At 43.1% G+C, this 22,652-nt stretch overlaps 1 protein-coding gene across 2 annotated transcripts; it reads left to right on the top strand.

Annotated features, from left to right (window-relative positions):
- The first annotated feature begins 47 nt into the window (after positions 1–47).
- LOC117425395 (retinol-binding protein 1) lies at positions 48–21,141 on the top strand. 2 transcript variants are annotated; one of them, XM_034042297.3, is made up of 4 exons: positions 48–500; positions 18,600–18,778; positions 19,722–19,823; positions 20,514–21,141. In XM_034042297.3, exons 1-4 carry the CDS (start codon positions 428–430, stop codon positions 20,565–20,567), a joined length of 408 nt encoding a protein of 135 aa, XP_033898188.1. In that variant the 5' UTR covers positions 48–427; the 3' UTR covers positions 20,568–21,141. The 2 variants fall into 2 exon arrangements, with proteins under 2 accessions (XP_033898188.1, XP_033898189.1); XM_034042298.2 differs by lacking the exon at positions 48–500 and adding an exon at positions 11,808–11,875.
- Positions 21,142–22,652: the final 1,511 nt, after the last annotated feature.

Here is a 22,652-nt window from a genome sequence, read left to right as displayed (position 1 = left end):
CCATCACCAACTGCATGTGGTCCGTGTCGAGAATGGACAGATGGCCTGTCTGTGTGTTTTAACTTTGTTTCTGCCTGTCTGTCTAACTCTGTGTGTCTGTTTTTGATCTTCTCTCTCTACTTATCTCAGGGAGAGAGGAGGAGGCACTAACCCAGCCCCTCCCTCTCTGCAATAAAACAAAGTTTTGAAACTTGAGAGTTATAAAAAAAAACTGGAGAGAGAGAGAGACACAGGGACAAAGAAGAGGCAGAGTGTGAGAAAGAGAGACAGGAGCGTGATTGCTGGGGCAGAACTTGAACAAGCTGGTGCCTCCAATAAAGACTGCAGTTTGAATTGAGAGAGAAAGAGGAGTACTGTTCTACAAGATACAGAATTGAAACAGAAGTGTAAAAAGAGGAAGAGAGGGAGTGTCAGAAAGTCAGGAAAGATGAGTGTGAATCTGAGTGGATATTATAAGCTGGTCTCGCAGGAGAACATGGATGCCTATCTCAAAGCACTCGGTAAGAAGCAGCCTTTGTCTCTGTGTGTGTGTGTCTCTGTGTGTGTGTGTGTGTCTCTGTGTGTGTGTCTGTGTGTGTGTTGTAAGTATCTATACCTGTCTGTCGAGAGTGAATGCATGGAGGGTGTGTGCTGAGCTCTGAGTGAGTGAGGGCTTTTCCCCTGGGTTTTTTTTGTTTTGTTATTAATTATTGGTAGCAACTGTTGTTCTTTTTACTTTAGGGGGACTGTCTGAATCATTGTTGTGCTGCTGCTGTATAATATATACAACTATGGAGATTGAAATTTAGGGGGACTGTCTGAGAGTTTTTTTTACCGCTATGGCCAAACCTGCAGGGATCCCTAGGAGATCAGGCTCCAAACCTGCAGGGATACCTAGGAGATCAGGCTCCAAACCCGCAGGGATCCCTAGGAGATCAGGCTCCAAACCCGCAGGGATCCCTAGGAGATCAGGCTCCAAACCCACAGGGATCCCTAGGACAGAGGTGTCAAACTCCAGTCCTCGAGGGCCGCAGGGTCTTCTGGTTTTCATTCCAACTTAAGCTCTCAATTAACATAATTGATCTAATTATTTGTTGAATTTGACATATTTAATATTTTTCAAGGTCTTTTACAGTTGATGGTTTTAAAAATGCACTTGATTCAAGGTACACTACCTATGAAACATTTTGAGGCCTGAAGAGAAGTGTTAAATGTGTCCAGTTACTCAAATAATTAGACCAATTAAGTAATTGAGAGCTCAGGTGGAACGAAAGCCAGAAGACACTGCAGCCCTCCAGGAACTGAGTTTGACACCACTGCCCTAGGAGATCAGGCTCCAAACCCGCTGGGATCCCTAGGAGATCAGGCTCCAAACCTGCAGGGATCCCTAGGAGATCAGGCTCCAAACCCGCAGGGATCCCTAGGAGATCAGGCTCCAAACCCGCAGGGAACCCTAGGAGATCAGGTTCCAAACCCGCAGGGATCCCTAGGAGATGAGGCTCCAGTGTTGGAAATCAGACACGTAAACATGGCATTGAAATGATAGTGGGTGTGTTGGTCCCTGTATAGAAATGTGTGGCTGAGCTATATTACTCGTTATATGACTCATTATATTTCTCATTATATTTCTTGTTATATTTCTCATTATATTTCTCATTATATTTCTCGTTATATTATCCGTTATATTACTTGTTATATTTCTCATTATAAATCTTGTTATATTTCTCGTTATATTATCCGTTATATTTCTTGTTATATTACTTGTTATATTTCTCATTATATTTCTTGTTATATTTCTCATTATATTTCTCATTATATTTCTCGTTATATTTCTCGTTATATTACTCGTTATATTACTCGTTATATTACTCGTTATACAACGCAAAAAATCTGAATAAATACAAATAAAAAATAGTAATCATAACTGCTGTGAGAGAGAAAAAGAACAAAAAAACTTCTACTAACTGCTGTGAGAAACTAAAATAAAAAATAACTCAATAAATTTAAAAAATTCAAAACCAGCACTAAGTGCTGTGAGAAATTCAAAAAATGCAGAGTGAAGTGACTGTTGAAGAGGGCCTCCCAACTGCCAGCGAAATTGTTACAATTTCCCAAATGTAACAATTGTGGATAGATTGAGCAGCAGCAGCAGTGAAATCCATCCCCCAGAACAGCTGTGCTCTGCACAGGCCAAGAAACAACACAAGAACAGAGTGCTGAGGAAATCCCCAGAGACTCAAACTGAACGCAGTAGGGATTCAAGGAAATGCAAGCACATGGATTAGGAAGTGGATAACATGTAGAAAACAGAAAGTACTGATTAGAGGAGAAACCTCAAAATGGAGTGAGGTAACCAGTGGTGTACCACAGGGATCAGTATTAGGTCCTCTGCTATTCCTAATCTACATTAATGATTTAGATTCTGGTATGGTAAGCAAACTGGTAAATTTTGCAGATGACACAAAAATAGGAGGAGTGGCAAACACTGTTGCGCAGGTAAGGTCATTCAAAATGATCTAGACAGCATTCAGAACTGGGCAGACACATGGCACATGACATTTAATAAAGAAAAGCGTAAGGTACTGCACGCAGGCAATAAAAATGTGCATTATAAATATCATATGGGAGATAATGAAATTGAAGAAGGAATCTATGAAAAAGACCTAGGAGTTTATGTTGACTCAGAAATGTCTTCATCTAGACAATGTGGGGAAACTATAAGGCCAAAAAGATGCTCAGATATATTGTGAAAAGTGTTGAATTTAAACAAAGGGAAGTAATGTTAAAACTTTACAATGCATTAGTAAGACCTCATCTAGAATATTGTGTTCAGTTCTGGTCACCTCGTTACAAAAAGGATATTGCTGCTCTAGAAAGAGTGCAAAGAAAACCAACCAGAATTATCCCAGGTTTAAAAGGCATGTCGTATGCAGAAAGGCTAAAAGAATTGAATCTATTCAGTCTTGAACAAAGAAGACTACGCAGCGATCTGATTCAAGCATTCTAAAAGGTATTGACAATGTCGACCCAGGGGACTTTTTCGACCTGAAAAAAGAAACAAGGACCAGGGGTCACAAATGGAGATTAGATAAAGGGGCATTCGGAACAGAAAATAGGAGGCAAAGAGAATTGTGAGGGTATGGAACCAACTCCCCAGTAATGTTGTTGAGGCTGACACCCTGGGATCCTTCAAGAAGCTGCTTGATAAGATTCTGGGATCAATAATCTACTAATAACCAAACGAGCAAGAATGGCCTCTCATTTGTAAACTTTCTTATGTTCTTATGTTCTTATGACTGTCATAGAGAACTAGTGCATGACTGTCATAGTAGACTAATGCACACTGGGTAGCAGCAGGACCAACATCAACAGCACCCTAGCACCTGGCACACTATCCTGTGCAGCACCTTCAACATCAGGAAGAGAGGCATCGGCGGTGGCAGGCAACTGACAGTGTTCGAGGACAGTGATGCAGACAGCACATGCTCACTGTCAACGTTTTGTGCACGGCAGTGAGAGCCGCCTGGGCTAGTTTAAGCACAGCTTCCCAGCACTGAGAGAGCGGGTAGAGAACGAGAAGACAGAGCCAGAGCATGCAACCCTGCAACCTCTCCCCCCAAACACAGCCCAGCAGCCTGCCCCCCACCCCCAGCACAGCCCTGTCACTGACTCCCCCAAACAGACCAGCAACATCAGAACCCTGAAGAGTGCCTGCCTGTCAATGCTGGAGCTGCAGTTCACTGAGTTCAGGGAGCACACCCTGGCAACCCTGAGCCAGGCCGGCCCGTCACAGCAGCTCAGAGACGAGGTGCACAGGCTGAAAACCGAGCACAGGGCCGAGGTGCAGGAGCTAAGAGGAGCGCTGAGGGGCCTGGAGGAGGACAACCAGGCCATGAAGACAGAGCTGCGGAGACTGAGACAGGAACTGACCAGGACAGCACAGCACAGAGAGCTGAGAAGCCTGCAGAGAGAGCGGGAGGGACTGAGAGGCAGTCTGCTACACACACCAGCAGCCCAAGACCAGCAGAGCACCCGCCTGGCCTGCACTGACACACACACTGACACACTCCAGACACACAGACAGCTCCAGACACACAGGCAAGCAAGGGAACACACACACACACACACACACACACACACAGCCCCAGACACACACACAGCCCCAGACACACACACAGCCCCAAACACACACACACAGCCCCAGACACACACACAGTCCCAGACACAGAGACAGGCACACACACAGCCCCAGACACAGAGACAGGCACACAGACAGAGCAGCAGGTCCGTGCGGAGGTGCTCATCCTGATAGATTTAAACGGGAGATTCCTGGACGAGAGGCAGCTTTTTCCTGGTTGGAGAGTCGATAAGATCAAGTGCCCAACGACACAGCGCGCCCTACAAATCCTATCTAAGCACAGACAGAAGAGCCCTAAATGCATCCTCATACACACCAGCACCAACAACCTGCACTCAGAGGGGATGTGGCCAATTCCCTGCAGTAGGTGGCAGAAATGGCAGCCAGAGAATTCCCCAGCTCCAAAGTCATTGTGTCCACCCTGCTACCCCGAGCTGACATGCCTTATCACATCATTCAGGGCATAAACATGTAGGTGTCCCGGGGCTGGGCTCTGCTGCCCAGCATGCACCTGGCACACCACCGCCACATCCGTCCCTACCACATGTGTGACCAGGTGCACCTCAACAAGGAGGGCATGAAGCTTTTTACAAAGTCCCTCAAGAACACCGCCCTGGGCCGAGAGCTCACCACCCCACCCCACACTGAGGCCAGGAGTACACCCAGCCGCCTCTTAGCCCACAGGAGCCCCCAGCCCCCCAGGCCACAACCCCCCACCACCCAGTGCAGCCCAGGTAGAGCCCACACAACACCCACAGCCCCCGCAGCACAGCTACACTGCAGCTGTGTCCCGGCCAGGAAACCCTGCCAGCACGGAGCTGAATGAGATAATACACCTTTAAAACCTTATCTGCACCAAGCTAATGAGTTAACTCACACTCAACAGAGGGGAAATAATAATAATAATAATAATAATAAGCAATAATAATACATACATACATACATACATGAAAGCTCAAACTTATTTCCCTATGTAAATATGATAATGATTATAGGTGTCTCAATTCTAGATGTACATAAATATGAATATGTAAAAGGTATCTAAAATAATTATCACAACTTTTTTCTTTGTTACTTGAACCCTAGAAAAAAAGGTTCCTTTAAAATGAGCAGCTGGAACATTCAGGGTCTGTGCTCCTCAACCTTTGGAACTACGAGCACAGACCCTGAATTTGTAAATTATATAAATACAATGGATATCACTATTCTCTATGAAACCAGGTGTTACACAGACGTGTCCACACACTGTCCCAGTGGCTACAGGGAGCTGATTGTACCCTCCCTGAAAAACTCCAACATTAAACGTGGCAGAGACTCGAAGGGGATGATAGTGCGCTACAGAGGGGAACTCAAGAACTCCATCTCCCCTGTTAAAAGAGGTGAGACACACATTTGTCTCCAAATCAAAGGAGAGGTCTTAAAATCTAATCAAGAAATATACCTGTGTGCTGTTTGCATGCCACCTTCAGACTCCCCCTACTACAAAGAGGATGGCTTCCATGACCTCCAAACTCAAATTACCCATTTCCAAACCCTGGGCTCTGTGCTGCTGTGTGGAGATCTCAATGCCAGGACGGGCAGAGAGATCGACTTCATCAGCACAGAGGGAATCACTCACCTATATGGAGACACCCCTCTGTACCACACACATCCTACCACACAGAGGAACAGCCACGATAGTGTGGGGAATAAGAGAGTTCCTGCATCTCTGTCAAGGCCTGGGTCTGTACATAGTCAACAACAGGACCAGGGGGGGACTCTGTCTGGGGAGATTCACCTTCAGCTCAGCTCTAGATAGCAGTGCATTAGATTATGCCATAACTGACACAGACACAAAAAATATGAATGCATTTATAGTAAACAGACTGCCTTCTCTGACCACAGTCACCTAACCTTATCCTTAAAAAGGTCAGAGCAGCCCACCACAGACCTGAACCCTCCCGAAAAACTGGTCCCCCTGCGACCCGGGTGCAAATGGACCCAGTCAAGCACTGCAGACTAGCAAAGAGCACAAACCAGTGACGAGGTTGGAAGTACGCTAAACAGCTTCCAACAATACGTTACCAAAATAACCAAAAAAAGCACATTTAGCTGCTGAAAATGTAAATAGTATTTTTGAGAAATTGGCAAAAAAATCTAATCTATGCAAAATATCAAAGAAAAAAAAAATCAAAAAACCCTCCCAAAGAGAAATGGTTTGACAGTGAATGGAGCTCAGCTAGGAAACACCTGAGACGGCTGTCAAACCAAAAACACACCAGGAGTCACGCCTCAACTACTGCACTGCACTAAAGCAGTACAAACACCTCCTGAGCAAGAAAAAACAAGACAGCATGTCCAAAAAACGGACACAAACTGAGGAACCAATTGATAAAAACGCCTTGTGGGAATTATGGAAAAAACTAACACTAAAAAAATGTAAAAGATTTGGCAATCCAAAATGGCAATATATGGAAAAACTATTTTGAAAACCTTTAAACAAAAATCTAAATTCTGAACAAATTTCAATCCTAAAAAATTAAAAGCACAAACAATAAAATACAAGCAGAACCCGTTCGACTCACCAGTAACAATGCAGGAACTAAAGGAGAAACTTCAGGCCCTCGAACCTAGGAAAGCCTTTGGCACAGATAACATCAGCAATGAGATGCTGAAACAAAGCAACCCTGCAATGCAGGAGGCCCTGCTTCAATTCAATGTATTCAGAAAATAAATGCGGTATGAAAATTGAAAACAAAAGGACATAATTCTTCTCACGGGCGTGGAGTGAGACAGGGCCCGGCACTGCTAGAGCGGTACTGTCAGACCTGGGACAGAGCAGGGGCTGCAGCAGAGCCCGGCGCTGCTAGAGCGGTACTGTCAGAAATGGGCACGGACGGTCAATCTGGACCAGAAGAAATCCAGATCTCAGGCAAACAGGTACCGCTTCACTGGGCAACACCGTATGAAATCACAGAACCAACTACAATTACATGGGTCTGATCATCAGTGCTTCAGGGAGTTTCAGCCTGGCTAGAAATGCATTCAGAGAAAAAGCACGACAGGCTTTCTATACCAAAATACCAATACAAATTTCGCTCCAAATGTTCAACTCCATCATACAACCAATCCTGCTGTACGGCACTGAAGTGTGGGGACCCCTCGTAACCCCCAATACAAAAACTGGGACAAAAGCCCAACAGAAATCTACAATTGGAATTTTGCAAAAATATCCTGCAGGTTCACAGAAACGCCCTCAATAACACCTGTGGGGCTGAGCTGGGACTGTTCCCCCTTCTAATCCCTATTCAGAAGAGAGCAACCAAGTCCTGGTTCCACTTAAAACATGCAGACCAGGACTCCTATAAATATGAGGCCCTACTGAGCAACCAGCTCTCCCAGACAAGGACCCCCTGGGCCAACTGGTTTTGAGGCTCACAGAACTGAGCCACACTCAAACCAGTGAGCCTGAGATACAAGCCACTCACAAAAAAAAATCCAATAACAATAATTTAAAAAAATGACTTTAACTTGAAGAACAAATTCACTGAAAATTGGAATAGAATTAACAAATAAACTGGAATGCTATCAGGCCCTAAACAGAAACATTAAATTAGCGGAATATCTAAAAATTAAAAATACAAAAGAAAGACAAATTCTAACAAAGTACAGACTCAGTGACTGCACAGCCTGGCCATTGAAAAGGGCAGATATATAAATCCTGGGTTACCAGATAGGAATGGCTGTGCCATCATTGTGAACTAGGGGAGGTTGAAACACAGATGCACTTCCTGTTATCATGCTCAAAATACGTAGAAATACGGGGGGAAATATATTCCCAAATTTGAGAGCCAAAAACCAGAATTTAAACTCTTCTCGGACAGCATTAAAGTTCCCACCGTACTGGGAGAGGAGGAGCAGACTGCAAATCTAGCAGCAAAATATGTATCCGCCTGCCACAGCCTAAAAGACAGTGTGTGACACCCTGTAGCAACACATGAGCTGTGTTACAGTCAATGGGGAGGGACGGGTGGGGTGCTGTTCCTGGGGAAAAGGGCTGTTCTCTTCTGCTCATAGATGTGTAAAGTTTAGTAATGTTTATTTGTTGTATTATAAATTTCTTTGTCAATACTTTACTTGTAATATAGTCATGCCAATAAAGAACATTTGAATTTGAGAGATTGCAGTTCTGAGAGAGAGAGAGAGAGAGAGAGAGAGAGAGAGAGAGAGTGCATTTCTGAGAGAGAGAGAGAGAGAGAGAGAGAGAGAGAGAGAGCAGTTCTATTAGTAGTAGTTTTATTAGCAGGTATTATAACTGTGCGGTTGACGACCAGCTAGATAAGAACAGCTCAGAACCCCACCCCGAGTCAGTCAGGGAGCTGGTTACTGTCCTACAGCACAGGATTTGGAAGCTGTGCGGGGAGCAATGAACCCTGATGCTAGGCAGTACACTTGGGTTAAAGGGAGCGCTGGGAATATCTGTCTAGCTTGACTTGATACGTTTTATGTTTTTAAACATCACTTAAACCTTTTCACTAAATGCACAATTCACGCCAGAGGTTTCTCTGACCACAGCCTTGTTAATCTGAACATGTTTATTCCCACCTCATGTCTATTCATCCTTTTGGCAAAGTGGTTGATTGGGTACAGGTGCAGGAGTGATGCAGTGGGTGAATGAAACAGACCGAGATGATTGCAATTCTCCGTCCCCTTTTATGCCGTCACACATGACCCCTTGGTAAACAAGTGCAACCGCCTCTCCAATCTGCGGCTGCCATATCGTTTACCTTCCGGGTCAATGCGTTCTTGCAACGGAGTCTCACCCTCATCCAGACTGTCCGACTTCCCGACCCTGGGAAAGAACTGTCAGACCAGCCCGTCCAAAGAACTCTGTTCTTGCTGCTTAGCGCCCTCACAGGTCGAGAGAGAGATTTACAACCAAGAATCATTGTATTTCTGTCACAATGATACTCACTTTTTAAAATGTTTTCATCTCTTTTGGTAACGCTGGAGGCAGAAAAGACCATTTTCATCAATAAGACAATGGTGGGATGTGGGTAAAGTTCAGACTTGACTAGTCTGCCAGCAGCACACTAAGAATGTCATCAAGAGCATGAGTGAGGCCATGAGAGAGATGGAGGAGGATATAACTGAACTCCATAGGGCTCTGGAGTCCAGATATAGCGACAGGCTGTATGAGACCTGAAAGAGTAGGTGGTCTGATCTGCTGGATACACAGGTAGAGGCACCAGTACACTCTCTCACATGGACCCTGGTGGTCTGATCTGCTGGATGCACAGGTACAAGTACCAGTACACTCTCTCACATAGAACTGGAGACCTACAGACGTGCTCAAATTTGTTGGTACCCCTCCACAAAAAATGAAGAATGCACAATTTTCTCTGAAATAACTTGAAACTGACAAAAGTAATTGGCATCCACCATTGTTTATTCCATATTTAATAGAAAGCAGACTTTGCTTTTGATTTTTTATTCAACATAATATTGTAAATAATAAAACAAATGAAAATGGCATGGACAAAAATGATGGGACCGCTAACCTAATATTTTGTTGCACAACCTTTAGAGGCAATCACTGCAATCAAATGTTTTCTGTAGCTCTCAATGAGACTTCTGCACCTGTTTACAGGTAGTTTGGCCCACTCTTCCTGAGCAAACTGCTCCAGCTGTCTCAGGTTTGATGGGTGCCTTCTCCAGACTGCAAAGTTTCAGCTCTTTCCATAGATGTTTGATAGGATTCAGATCAGGACTCATAGAAGGCCACTTCAGAATAGTCCAATGTTTTGTTCTTATCCATTCTTGGGTGCTTTTAGCTGTGTGTTTTGGGTCATTATCCTGTTGGAGGACCCATGACCTGCGACTGAGACAGAGCTTTCTGACACTGGGCAGTACGTTTCGCTCCAGAATGCCTTGATAGTCTTGAGATTTCATTGTGCCCTGCACAGATTCAAGGCACCCTGTGCCAGGCGCAGCAAAGCAGCCCCAAAACATAACCGAGCCTCCTCCATGTTTCACTGTAGGTATGGTGTTCTTTTCTTTGAAAGCTTCATTTTTTCATCTGTGAACATAGAGCTGATGTGACTTGCCAAAAAGCTCCAGTTTTGACTCATCTGTCCAAAGGACATTCTCCCAGAAGGATTGTGGCTTGTCAATATGCATTTTAGCAAATTCCAGTCTGGCTTTTTTATGTTTTTCTTTCAAAAGTGGAGTCCTCCTGGGTCTTCTTCCATGGAGCCCACTTTCGCTCAAAAAGCGACGGATGGTGCGATCAGAAACTGACGTACCTTCACCTTGGAGTTCAGCTTGTATCTCTTTGGCAGTTATCCTTGGTTCTTTTTTTACCATTCGCACTATCCTTCTGTTCAATCTGGAGTCAATTTTTCTCTTGCGGCCGCGCCCAGGGAGGTTGGCTACAGTTCCATGGACCTTAAACTTCTTAATAATATTTGCAACTGTTGTCACAAGAACATCAAGCTGCTTGGAGATGGTCTTGTAGCCTTTGCCTTTACACACAATGATACCAAACAGCACAGTGACTACTTTTCTCCATTTAAATAGGCTGAATGACTGATTACAAGATTGGAGACATGTGTGATACTAATTAAAGAAACTAATTAGTTTGAAATATCACTATATCCAATTATTTATTATCTTTTCTAAGGGGTACCAACAAATGTGTCCAGGCCATAAGCAATAATTCATCTCTTTTCACAGCTTCTTTGCTTATTCTATGACATACCAAAGGCATGCAAGTATACATGATAAAATAGCTTTTAATTTAATCACTTTTCAGGAGGAATGAAGCATTATTTCAATGAGCTGTAAGGGTACCAACAAATTTGAGCACGTCTGTATGTCTTTTCTGCTCCGACTATAAGATCCTGTCAAAGGCATTGGCAAACAGACTGAGCAAAGTCATGAGCAGCATTGTACTTTGTGATCAGACTTACTGTGTACCCTGCAGAGCAATCTTTGATAATGTATGTTTAATTCAGGATTTGAAAGCTCTTTGGCTTTCAAGCTGGTCTGCTCTCCCTTGATCAAGAGAAAGCTTTTGACTGGGTAGTCCTTAGAGATTTATTTGAGGTGTTAAGGGCATTTGGCTTTGATTCCGGTTTTTCAGGAAAAATTCAGCTGCTATATAGTAACATTTTTAATGTTCTTTAAATCAATGGTGGTCTGTGCTCTCCTTTCCAGGTGCAGAGGGGAATTCACTGGGGCTGCTCTTCATTGAGAATGTTGTACTTCCTCTTAATTGAACCCCTAATGGTTAACTAAGAACAATGCTGACTGGACTGTCCATCCCGAATGGGGCCATGGACTCTGTTAAAGCAGTGACCATGCTGATGCCCTTGCTGTGTTAATACTAAACAAGACCGATCTTCAAACAGTAGAAGCTGGTTTGAGGCTGTCTGAAGGAGTGTCCTGAGCTAGAGTAAACTGGGCCAGAAGCAACGCTGTTCTCATGGGGACTGGGAGGGTCATTTTAATGTTACATGCTCTTTTGGGGGGATGATAGGTGTGTGAGAGGGTTAGTGTGCTGAAGTGCAGTGTGAAATGTTTATTAATTATTTATCTTTTCACATTTCTGATATTTATTGGAATTTGTTCATGATTTGTCTTTTGATATTGTTACACAATAATCTTTGATAAAACAGAGTTATTTTAAAAATGAATTATCTATCTATCTATCTATCTGTTCTGTCTAGTGTGATGCATGCTGGGAGAGTGGAGTGAGTGAGGTGGAGTGGATTGAAAGTAGGTGTTTCGTTTTTCTTTCTTTTTTTACATGTGTTTGTTAATGTGAATAGTTATTTTGTTTTGTTTGTGTTAAATAAATTAAAGAACTTTGTTTAACTTTTGCGGTCAGCATGGCTGGCTCAGGGGGGGGGGGGGGGTTTCCCCCTTGAGAGTTTAACTCGTAAGCACGGAGTTAAAATAGCTACGGAAGGTTTTGTTCCTATAGAGAAGTGCATGTTAGCGATTGGGAAAGTAGTCGGTTATGACAATATAAAGTCTGCGTCTAGAATGAATGGATCAGTCGTGGCGTTTTTAAGTCAAACTGATCTAGTAAATAAAGTAGTAGAAAATGGAATTATTTTGAATGATTCTGTGGTTGCAGTTACGCCATTAGTGACACCAGCGAGGAAAATAATCATATCAAACGTTCCACCTTTCCTTAAAAATGCTTTAATTATAAATGAATTGTCTCGACATGGGCAAATTGTCTCAGCCCCAAAAAGAATCCCGTTGGGCTGTAAATCTCCACTGTTACAACATGTGGTCTCCTTCAGGAGACAGTTGTTTATGGTTCTGAATAAAGGGAGTGAGGAACTTAACATTGTTTTAAAGTTTAAAGTGGATTTCTGTGATTACGTGATTTTTGCTACTTCAGAAACGATGAAATGTTTCAATTGTGGGGCGGATGGACATTTAGTTAAAAATTGCCCAAAAACAAAAGACAGAGAGGAGAGAGAAGGGGGAGAGGTGAGCGAGAAAGTAGCGGTGAACTTGAAATCCACAGAGCCGAGTAATGTTGATGTTGAAACAGAGAGTGGGGGTATGGAGAGAGGGAATGTGAGCGCTGAAAATGATGGAGAGGTGGTTGGGACGAGTGTTGGTGTGGAGGTGAGCGGAACAGAGGGTAAAACTGGAGAGCAGGAAATTAAAAATACCAGTAGTGATGGTAACGAAAAACAACAGATTGAAAGTGGTACTGTTAATGATACGGATAGTATGAGAGAAGCAGAGACTGGAGAAGTAAGAGAGGACAATCAGGGTGCGGGTGGAAATAAAACCGAGCGTCTAGGGGAGAGTGCATCAGAGAAAGTTTCTGAAGTGAGCAGTTTGGCAATGGAAATGAGTGAGAATATGAATGATAATGATGGATTTAAGACTCCAGGAAAAAGGAAAAAAAAAATATTAAAAAGGAAAAATATAGAGGAAGTAGAAACAAGGGGAAAAGAACAACCTCCTAAAAAAGAGGGGCAAAAGCCCTGGAGTGTTTTGGTTGCCAGCACAATACATGAAAGTAATTCAGAGTCAGAGAGAGAGGAGGAGGAGGAGGCTGTGTTAACCGACTCCTCTCAATGCTCTGAATCCATTTTGTTAAAGAGCGGGTATGGTGAGCAAGATATAAGAGAGTTTTTACTGTTGACAAAGGGAAGGAGAAAAGTTGATGTGGAGGATTTTTTTCCTGATTTAAGTTTGTTTGTGAACTCAGCGGTTTATCTGGTAAAGAAGTCCTCTGGGTCAAATTTTACAGATCAAGAGCGCTGGTGTTTAAAGAATTGTTTGATTAGAGTTCGTAGTAAACTTAATCAAAAATAAAAATGTTAAACTCTGTGGTTTTTTTTCAAATATTGTTTGTTTTTTGTACTCTGAGCTTTTTTTCTATCCCAATGATGACTTTTCTGTTAGGGACTATTAATATAAATGGTTGTAGAGACAGTTTTAAGAGGGCTTCTGTTTTTGAATATTTGAACCAGAAAAAACTGGATGTCATTTTCTTACAAGAAACTCATTGTGATTTCAAAACCCAGTCAGAGTGGGAAAAGGAATGGAAAGGGCAAATGTTTTTTAGGCATGGATCTAATGTGAGTGCTGGGGTGGCATGGATCTAATGTGAGTGCTGGGGTGGCATGGATCTTGTGAGTGCTGGGGTGGCATGGATCTAATGTGAGTGCTGGGGTGGCATGGATCTAATGTGAGTGCTGGGGTGGCATGGATCTAATGTGAGTGCTGGGGTGGCATGGATCTAATGTGAGTGCTGGGGTGGCATGGATCTAATGTGAGTGCTGGGGTGGCATGGATCTAATGTGAGTGCTGGGGTGGCATGGATCTAATGTGAGTGCTGGGGTGGCAGTTTTGTTTAAGGAAAATTTTAAACCTGAGTCTGTGGACTTTACTGAACTGGTAAAAGGTCAGATGCTTAAAATAGAAGCTGTAGTAGAAGGACAATCCTTTGTATTTATTAATATTTATGCCCCCAATGATGGAAAAGAGAGGTTGGAATTTTTCAAAATTCTGGACGAGGTTTTAGTAGAATGCACGTCTGATGAGGTTTTGTTTTTAGCAGGGGATTTTAATTGTACTGCTCATTGTAAAATGGACAGAAATCATCCTGAGCCAAGTCTGCAAGAGAATTATCAGTTATATTAAAAAAGATTGATTTAATTGATGTGTGGAAAAGTGTGCATCCTAATAAAAGACAATATACTTGGGTTAAGTACAGTAAGAGTCACATCTCAATGGCGAGATTAGATCAGATTTATGTTTTCAAAGAGCATTTTAATCTAATAAATGTATTCCTTTCTGTTTTATTGCCTAATGTTAAACGCAGTCGTTCCTATTGGAAATTCAATACTAATCTGTTAAATGATTTGCATTTTATCAAATGTTTTAATTTCTTTTGGAAAACATGGAGGGATGATAAAGGTTCCTTTTCGAATCTTAGACAATGGTGGGACGTAGGTAAAGTTCAAATAAAAACATTCTGTCAACAGTACAATGAAAACGTTACAAAGAGGGTAAATGAGTCTCTGCAGGAGCTGGAGCTCCAGAGAGCTCTAGACTCCAAGCAAAATGATAATATAATTGAAAAATTAAAGTACAAAAAGAAATTAATTGCAAATCTTTTGGATGTAAAAGTAAAAGGAGCACTGGTGGGATCTAGAGTGCAGGGGCTGATGAAGATGGACGCACCTACTCAGTTTTTTTTCAGTTTGGAGAAAAAAAGTAGCCAAAGGAAGGCAATTCATTGTCTAAGGAGGCTGGACGGAGTGGAGCTGAGAGACCCGGAGGAGATCAGGAGGCACGCTGTCCAGTTCTACTCAGGCTTATTTGCAGCGGAGGCTGGGGCTGAGCCTGAGGAGGTGCAGGGTTTCCTGCAGGGCATGACGTGTTTGCCTGAGGAGGCTAATGAAGGGCTGGGGAGTGCCCTGTCTATAGAAGAACTTACTGTTGCTCTACAAGGGCTGAATCAGGGCAAAGCTCCTGGCATTGATGGCTTGCCCGTGGAGTTTTTTAAAAGTTTTTGGCAACTGTTGAAATATGATCTTGCCGAAGTTTTTGAAGAGAGTTTTGAGCAAGGAGAGCTGCCGCTAAGCTGCAGGAGAGCAGTTATCACGCTCCTTCCAAAGAAAGGTGATCTTTGCAACATAAAAAATTGGAGACCTGTGTCACTGTTGTGCTCCGAATATAAAATTCTTTCTAGAGCTCTAGTCAACAGACTGAGTACAGTGATCGAGACTGTGGTGCACCCTGATCAAACTTATTGCATCCCAAATAGATCCATCTTTGATAATATATTTTTAGTCAGAGACATATTGGCAGCCTCAAAATTGTTTGGCTTTAGTACTGGTCTTTTTTTGTTAGATCAGGAAAAGGCTTTTGACAGAGTCGACCACCAGTATTTATGGAAGGTCCTCGCTGCTTTTGGTCTTAACTCTAATTTCATTAGTAAAATAAGATCGCTCTATTGTAAAGTTTTCAGTTTGATTAAAATAAATGGAGGACTTACTGCACCTTTTAAAATTCAGAGAGGAATTAGACAAGGATGCCCACTATCTGGTATGTTATACGCTCTATCAATTGAACCGTTCTTGAGTAGGTTAAGAAGTGTTTTGACGGGCTTAGATATTCCAAACTGCAATCAGTCAATTAAGCTGTCAGCTTATGCTGACGATATAATGTTGTTTATAAGTAGTCAAGAAGACATAAAAGTGTTAGTTGAGACCCAGAAAATCTGAAAAGGTTTCATCTGCACGAGTAAATTGGAGTAAGATCAGTGCTGTGCATGTTGGGAAAGAAAATAGGGCAGCAGTGTGGCATAGAGGGCAGCAGTGTGGCATAGTGGTTAGGGCTCTGGACTCATGACCGGAGGGTTGTGGGTTCAATCCCCGGTGGGGACACTGCTGCTGTACCCTTGAGCAAGGTACTTTACCTACATTGCTCCAGTAAAAACCCAACTGTAAAAATGGGTATTGTATGTAAAAATAATGTGATATCTGCTAACAATTGTAAGTCGCCCTGGATAAGGACGTCTGCTAAGAAATAAATAATAATAATAATAAAAAGGATGCAAGTCACTGGTATTGCCTGACGGACTGCAGTGGACCCGAGAAGGTTTCAGATATTTGGGAATTTTTATGGGCAATGAGAAAATGGAACGGCAAAATTGGGAAGGGGTTTTGGAAAATATAAAAGGACGTTTACAGAGGTGGAGGTGGCTGCTTCCTCAAATGTCTTTTAGAGGAAGAGTTTTAGTGGTAAATAATTTAGTCGCCTCCAGTCTCTGGCATAAGTTAATTTGTGTGGAGCCTCCAAAAATGTTGTTGAAACAGATCCAATCCCTGCTTTTGGAGTTTTTTTGGAAAAACTTTTTCAGAATGTTTAGCTAATGCTCTGGCCATGCGGTCTGTGCGTGTGGCAGGCGTTTACCTGTCACAGCTGAATGAAGCTCTGCTCCCAGAGTGGCGAGAGGCACTGGAGAGTGTTTTTAGTGAGCATCGAATTCCTCAGCAGGCTCCGTTTCCTTCCTTGCTAATCTCCCCTGCAATTAGTAATTTTGAAGAAGAGAGTGTCAAGATTTTAAAAGTGAAGGACTTGTGTAGATGCCACTTTTCCCTATTGGAGGGGAAAAAAGCATATCAAATGTGTGTGAAAGTAAAGTTCCAAGATGTGCTTAAAGTTCTACCGGACACACATTGGAGAGAGCGGCTGGGAGCTGGAGAGGAGGATAAGCCAGCCTAGAGAGCTTTATACCAACCTCCCCTTTGTAAAAGATCTGGTGACTTACAATGGAGACTCTTGCATACCATTCTGGCTGTTAATGCTTTTGTATCAATAATAAATCCGGAGGTGAATGACAAGTGCCCTTTCTGCAGCAAAAGAGAGACTGTTTTTCACTGCTACATGGAATGTCAAAGATTGGATCCATTGTTTGTTTTTTTAAACAACCTCTTTTTAAAGCTGGGTTTGGAGTTCACGAAGACGGTTTTTATTTTTGGGGTCACATATGCAAAGAGTAAAAAGTTTGTGTTTCAGTTGGCTAATTTTATGTTAGGTCAAGCTAAATTGGCCATTTTAAAAAGTAGGAGCAGTGAAATTGATAAAAACAGTCAAGACTTGGTTAAAGTGTTTCGAAAGCTAGTAAGGGAACGTATAGGTGTTGAATTTAATTTTTATAAAATGATGCACGACTTATTAAAATTTGAAATTGTATGGTGTTTTAATGGAGTGCTCTGTGAGGTGGATGAAGAGTCTGATGAACTTTTTGAAGAATTTATTGTAATGTAAAAGTTTATACTCTGTTGTAAATAAATGTTACTTTAAAAGTAAAGTATCTATCTATCTATCTATCTATCTATCTATCTATCTATCTATCTATCTATCTATCTATCAATCTTGAAATTAATTTTTTGTTTACGACTGTAAGTCACCCTGGGTAAGGGTGTCTGCTAAGAAATAAATAATAATAATAATAATAATAATAATAATAAAAATAATAAAAATAATATATGTCTACCTATCTATGTGTCTACCTACCTATCTATCTGTTGTATCTATTCCCCTGCTCTTGCTGATCCAGTGTATACTGGGTTCACTGTTCAGATTCTACACTGATTGTGTCAGTGCTACTTAAAGAAACCTGTGCATTTCAACTACAAGTCTTTCTCAGCATCTGCAACGAGCTTCCTGGTGTTTCTAATGTGGTTGTTGCATTGTGTAGTTTCACAGACCCTGATTACTGGGTAAGGTTCTGCAGTTCAATGTCAGAGCTGTCTGGGTCTGTGAGGCCAGGAGTGGCTGTTTCTGTCCTTCAAGTCCTTCTCAATGTCTTTGATTTCAGAAGTCCAGAGGGGGAGGGGTGACTGGGGAGGTGGAGGGGTGATTGGGGAGGGGGGATGTGTGGGAGGTGGGAAGGGTGATTGGGGAGGGTGGAGTGGTGATTGAGGAGGGGGGGGTGATTGGGGAGGTGGGAGAGGTGATTGGGGAGGTGGGGGGGTGATTGGGGAGGGAGAGGTGATTGGGGAGGGAGGAGGGGTGATTGGGGAGGGAGGGGTGATTGGGGAGGGGGAGGGGTGATTGGGGAGGTGGGAGGTGTGAGGTGTGATTGGGGAGGTGGGAGGGGTGATTGGGGAGGTGGGAGGGGTGATTGGGGAGGGAGGGGTGATTGGGGAGGTGGGAGGTGTGAGGTGTGATTGGGGAGGTGGGAGGGGTGAATGGGGAGGTGGGAGGGGGGATGTGAATCGATTGTGCTTCATGGGGGAGGACGCATCAGGTTTATTTATAATCTCCTGATGATGTAATGGGGGGGGGGGGCAGTCCTTCATCCTGAATTAAACTTATACACTTTTATGACGTTTTTGGATCTTATAATTGGTTTGTAGCATCCCTAAGAGTTTTACCATTTTCTCCACTCTCCTCCTCCCCCTCTCCTCTCCTCTCCTCTCCCCCTCCCCTCACCCCTTCTCCTCAGACATCAACATCGCCCTGAGGAAGATCGTGTGCCTGCTCAGCCCAGACAAGGAGATCATACAGAATGGGGATCAAATGACCATTCGGACCCTCACCACCTTCCGCAACTACGTAATGGAGTTCAGGCTGGGGGCGGAGTTCCGCGAGGACCTGGGCGCGGTCGATGGGCGCACCTGCATGGTGAGAGGCAGCCCATAGCCAGGCTGTTCCCCTCATAGACCTCAGTGTTAAAGCCAGGCTGTTCCCCTCATAGACCCCAGTGTTAAAGCCAGGCTGTTTCCCCACCATAGACCCCAATGTTAAAGCCAGGCTGTTTCCCCTCATAGACCCCAATGTTAAAGCCAAGCTGTTTCCCCTCATAGACCCCAATGTTAAAGCCAGGCTGTTCCCCTCATAGACCCCAGTGTTAAAGCCAGGCTGTTTCCCCACCATAGACCCCAATGTTAAAGCCAGGCTGTTTCCCCTCATAGACCCCAATGTTAAAGCCAGGCTGTTTCTCCTCATAGACGCCAATGTTAAAGCCAGGCTGTTTCCCCTCATAGACCCCAATGTTAAAGCCAGGCTGTTTCCCCTCATAGACCCCAATGTTAAAGCCAGGCTGTTTCTCCTCATAGACGCCAATGTTAAAGCCAGGCTGTTTCCCCTCATAGACTCCAATGTTAAAGCCAGGCTGTTTCCTTCCATAGACCCCAATGTTAAAACCAGGCCAAAGACTTTAGTGTACTTCTTTGTGAGTTTCCTTGGTGTTTGTGATTGGAATGCCTCTCGGAGTACTCCTGGAAGGAAGTCTTCCCTCTCCGGATGTTTACAGAGCGAGGAGATGAGGGCCGGGGTGAAGAGTTTTCTGAACTGGAGAGCACAGATTATTGATCTAAACAGACACATTCCCGAGACCCGACTCTCACCTCTCTCTGAACAGCCTACCCCAGAATAGCACGAGCAGACTTCATTATTAGACAAACTGCTGCCATTGAGGCACCAGCATGGAGCCAGACTTCTGCACACACTGCAGGGAGACTGGAGTCAAGATGGCTGACACAGAGCTGCAGTTTCCTCCTGAGTTTAATGAAACAGGCTGCAGTTTACTTTTTAATGTATGGCTGTGCCTGTGTTGCTTTTTCAGACAACAGTGAACTGGGAAGGAGACAAACTGGTTTGTGTTCAGAAGGGAGAGAAGGCTAATCGAGGCTGGAAACACTGGTTAGAGGGAGAAACTCTACACCTGGTGAGGCTCTTTGTGTGTGTGTGTGTTGTCTGTCTGTGTGTGTCTGTCTGTCTGACTGTGTGTCTATCGGTCTCTGTGTATCTATCTGTTTGTCTGACTGTGTGTATGTCTGTCTCTGTTTATCTGTCTGTGTGTCTGTCTGTCTGACTGTGTGTCTATCAGTCTCTGTCTGTCTGTCTGTCTGACTGTGTATCTGTCTGTGTGTCTGTCTGTCTGACTGTGTGTCTATCAGTCTCTGTCTGTCTGTCTGTCTGACTGTGTGTCTGTCTGTCTCTGTGTATCTGTCTGTGTGTCTGTCTGTCTGTCTGACTGTGTGTCTATCAGTCTCTGTCTGTCTGACTGTGTGTCTGTCTGTCTCTGTGTATCTGTCTGTGTGTCTGTCTGTCTGTCTGACTGTGTGTCTATCAGTCTCTGTCTGTCTGTCTTTCTGTCTGTCTGTCTGTCTGTCTGACTGTGTGTCTATCTGTCTCTGTGTATCTGTCTGTCTGTGTGTCTGTCTGTCTGACTGTGTGTCTATGGGACTCTGTGTGTCTGTCTGTGTGTGTCTGTCTGTCTGTATCTGGCTGTAAGACAACAGGATTTGGAAGCCTTGTTTAACACTGCTTTAAAGGAGGAAGTAATCATGTTTACAGTGCTATGAGGGACATTCATTAGTTCTTTAATGATCTGTTTCTTCATTTTTCTCTTCAGGAGATGACGGTAGAAGATGTCATCTGCAAACAAGTTTTCAAGAAAACAAAATGAGTGTTTGAATAGTGCAGATGAATCAACACAGATACAGGAGAGAGAAACGTTTGCAATAAGAGCCAGGGAAGACTTCCATCAGCAAGAACAACTTTAACAAGGGTGTGAGGAGAGGGGCAAAGCAGGAAACACAATACAATAGTGCCCCCACCCAGCCTGTCTGTGTGCAGGGCAAATACCTGCGATCTAATAATAATAATAATAATAATAATAATCATCATCACTTTATACTCAGCAATACTTAATCTCTAAAAAGTCACTTTCTCAAATATTAAGTAGTTTGAATCTTCACATTTTCTTTTAATCATGGAATTGTAATCTGAGTTTCTGAATAGCGGTTGATTAATGGATGAATCTCACATGAGAATTCGCATGTGAGAAGTGGAGTGATAATACCATATGAAATATCAGCACGGTTCAGATGATATAAAGTTGCCCTAAGTGTATTTCTTTTAATATTCTATACTGTATGACCTGATAAAAGAGTATTTTATTTTTAACACAACTATATAAACAATTCCAGGTGTATGTAACTTCTTAACAAATAAACACAAACTTATAATTTCTAACACAATACATGTGTCTGTGTGTTTGAAGAGGGATGATTATCTATTCAGGGATACTCCAGTTTCAGAAAATGACCCCCAACCATTTAGATAGTAGGGGAAATGAATCCTCTGGGAATCTGTGGCTGAACGGACCGGCCTTTCCTCCAGGAGGCTAGCTAAAGGTCTTACTGTGGTCACAGAGAGGGTTATACAGTATTGTTCATGACAGCATCCAGTCTATTCTTGAAGGATCTGATAGTCTCTGCTTCAACAGCTCTGTTCCAGTGGTTCACCACCCTTTCCGTGAAAAAGCGCCTTCTCCCCTTTTTCAGCTTCAACCTGGCCCCTGGTTCTGTTCTCTGTGACTTATGAAAAATAATTCTCAGTAGTTACTTTGCTAAACCCCTTGACAGTTTTAAATACCTCTATTAAGTCGCCTCTGGCTTTCAAGGCTATACAGATTAATCTCTTTCAGTCTATCTTCATATGACATGCCCTTCAGTCCTGGAATTACTTGTGCTGCTCTCTTCTACTCTCTCCATTGCCTTAATGTCTTTCTTATGATATGGGGACCAGAACTGGACACAGTATTCTAAGTGTGGTCGTACCAGTGCATTGTATAATGAATATAACTTCTCTAGATTTGAATTCAGCTGTCTTGACTATATAACCTAACATTCTATTTGTCTATTTCATAGCTTCTCCGCACTGTCTAGTTGGCTTAAGAGATTCATCCACTACTACCCCCCCCCCCCCCCCCCCCCCGTCCTTTTCATGCACAGCCTCCTCTGTTTCGTTACTATTCATGCTGTACTTGCCTCTAATGTTTTTGCCCCTATGTGCGAGACTTTGCATTTATTCACATTACATTTCATTTGCCATGTGTCCGGCCAAGCTTCAATCCTGTCTAAATCTCGTTATCATTGTTGTTGTGCTTTCAATTTGAAGTTTTCTATTGCACAGATATTTCTGGGCATTTAGGTCTTATTATATACAGCTTATTCTATAGTGAACCATGATGATCCGTGAGTATATTGTGGTCGGTGTACCTTTAACAGGAAGCTACGTGTAATGTCTAGACGTAGCCCCACCTCCTGTGAGAGAAGGTGGTTCATGGTGTTAGTGTACGGGACAGCATGGAATTGGAGTTAGACGGGCTTACAAGTTCGGTGATTATGATAATTATGATCATTTATATTTGAAATTTTACTGAGGAATAAAATATGAAGTATTCTGTGTTAAGAACATAAGAATATAAGAAAGTTTACAAACGAGAGGAGGCCATTCAGCCCATCTTGCTCGTTTGGTTGTTAGTAGCTTATTGATCCCAGAATCTCATCAAGCAGCTTCTTGAAGGATCCCAGGGTGTCAGCTTCAACAACATTACTGGGGAGTTGGTTCCAGACCTTCACAATTCTCTGTGTAAAAAAGTGCCTCCTATTTTCTGTTCTGACTGCCCCTTTATCTAAATGTTAGCTTGCGTGGTTCAGGGGGCGTGGAGCGGGGGTTCTAATATTCTAATCTTCTAATTTTCTAA

This window comes from Acipenser ruthenus, chromosome 20, assembly GCF_902713425.1.
Source record: "Acipenser ruthenus chromosome 20, fAciRut3.2 maternal haplotype, whole genome shotgun sequence".
In the NCBI taxonomy this organism is placed as follows: Eukaryota; Metazoa; Chordata; class Actinopteri; order Acipenseriformes; family Acipenseridae; genus Acipenser; species Acipenser ruthenus.
The sequence above is the reverse complement of the archived record's forward strand: the minus strand, read 5'-3'. Positions and strand labels throughout refer to the sequence as shown.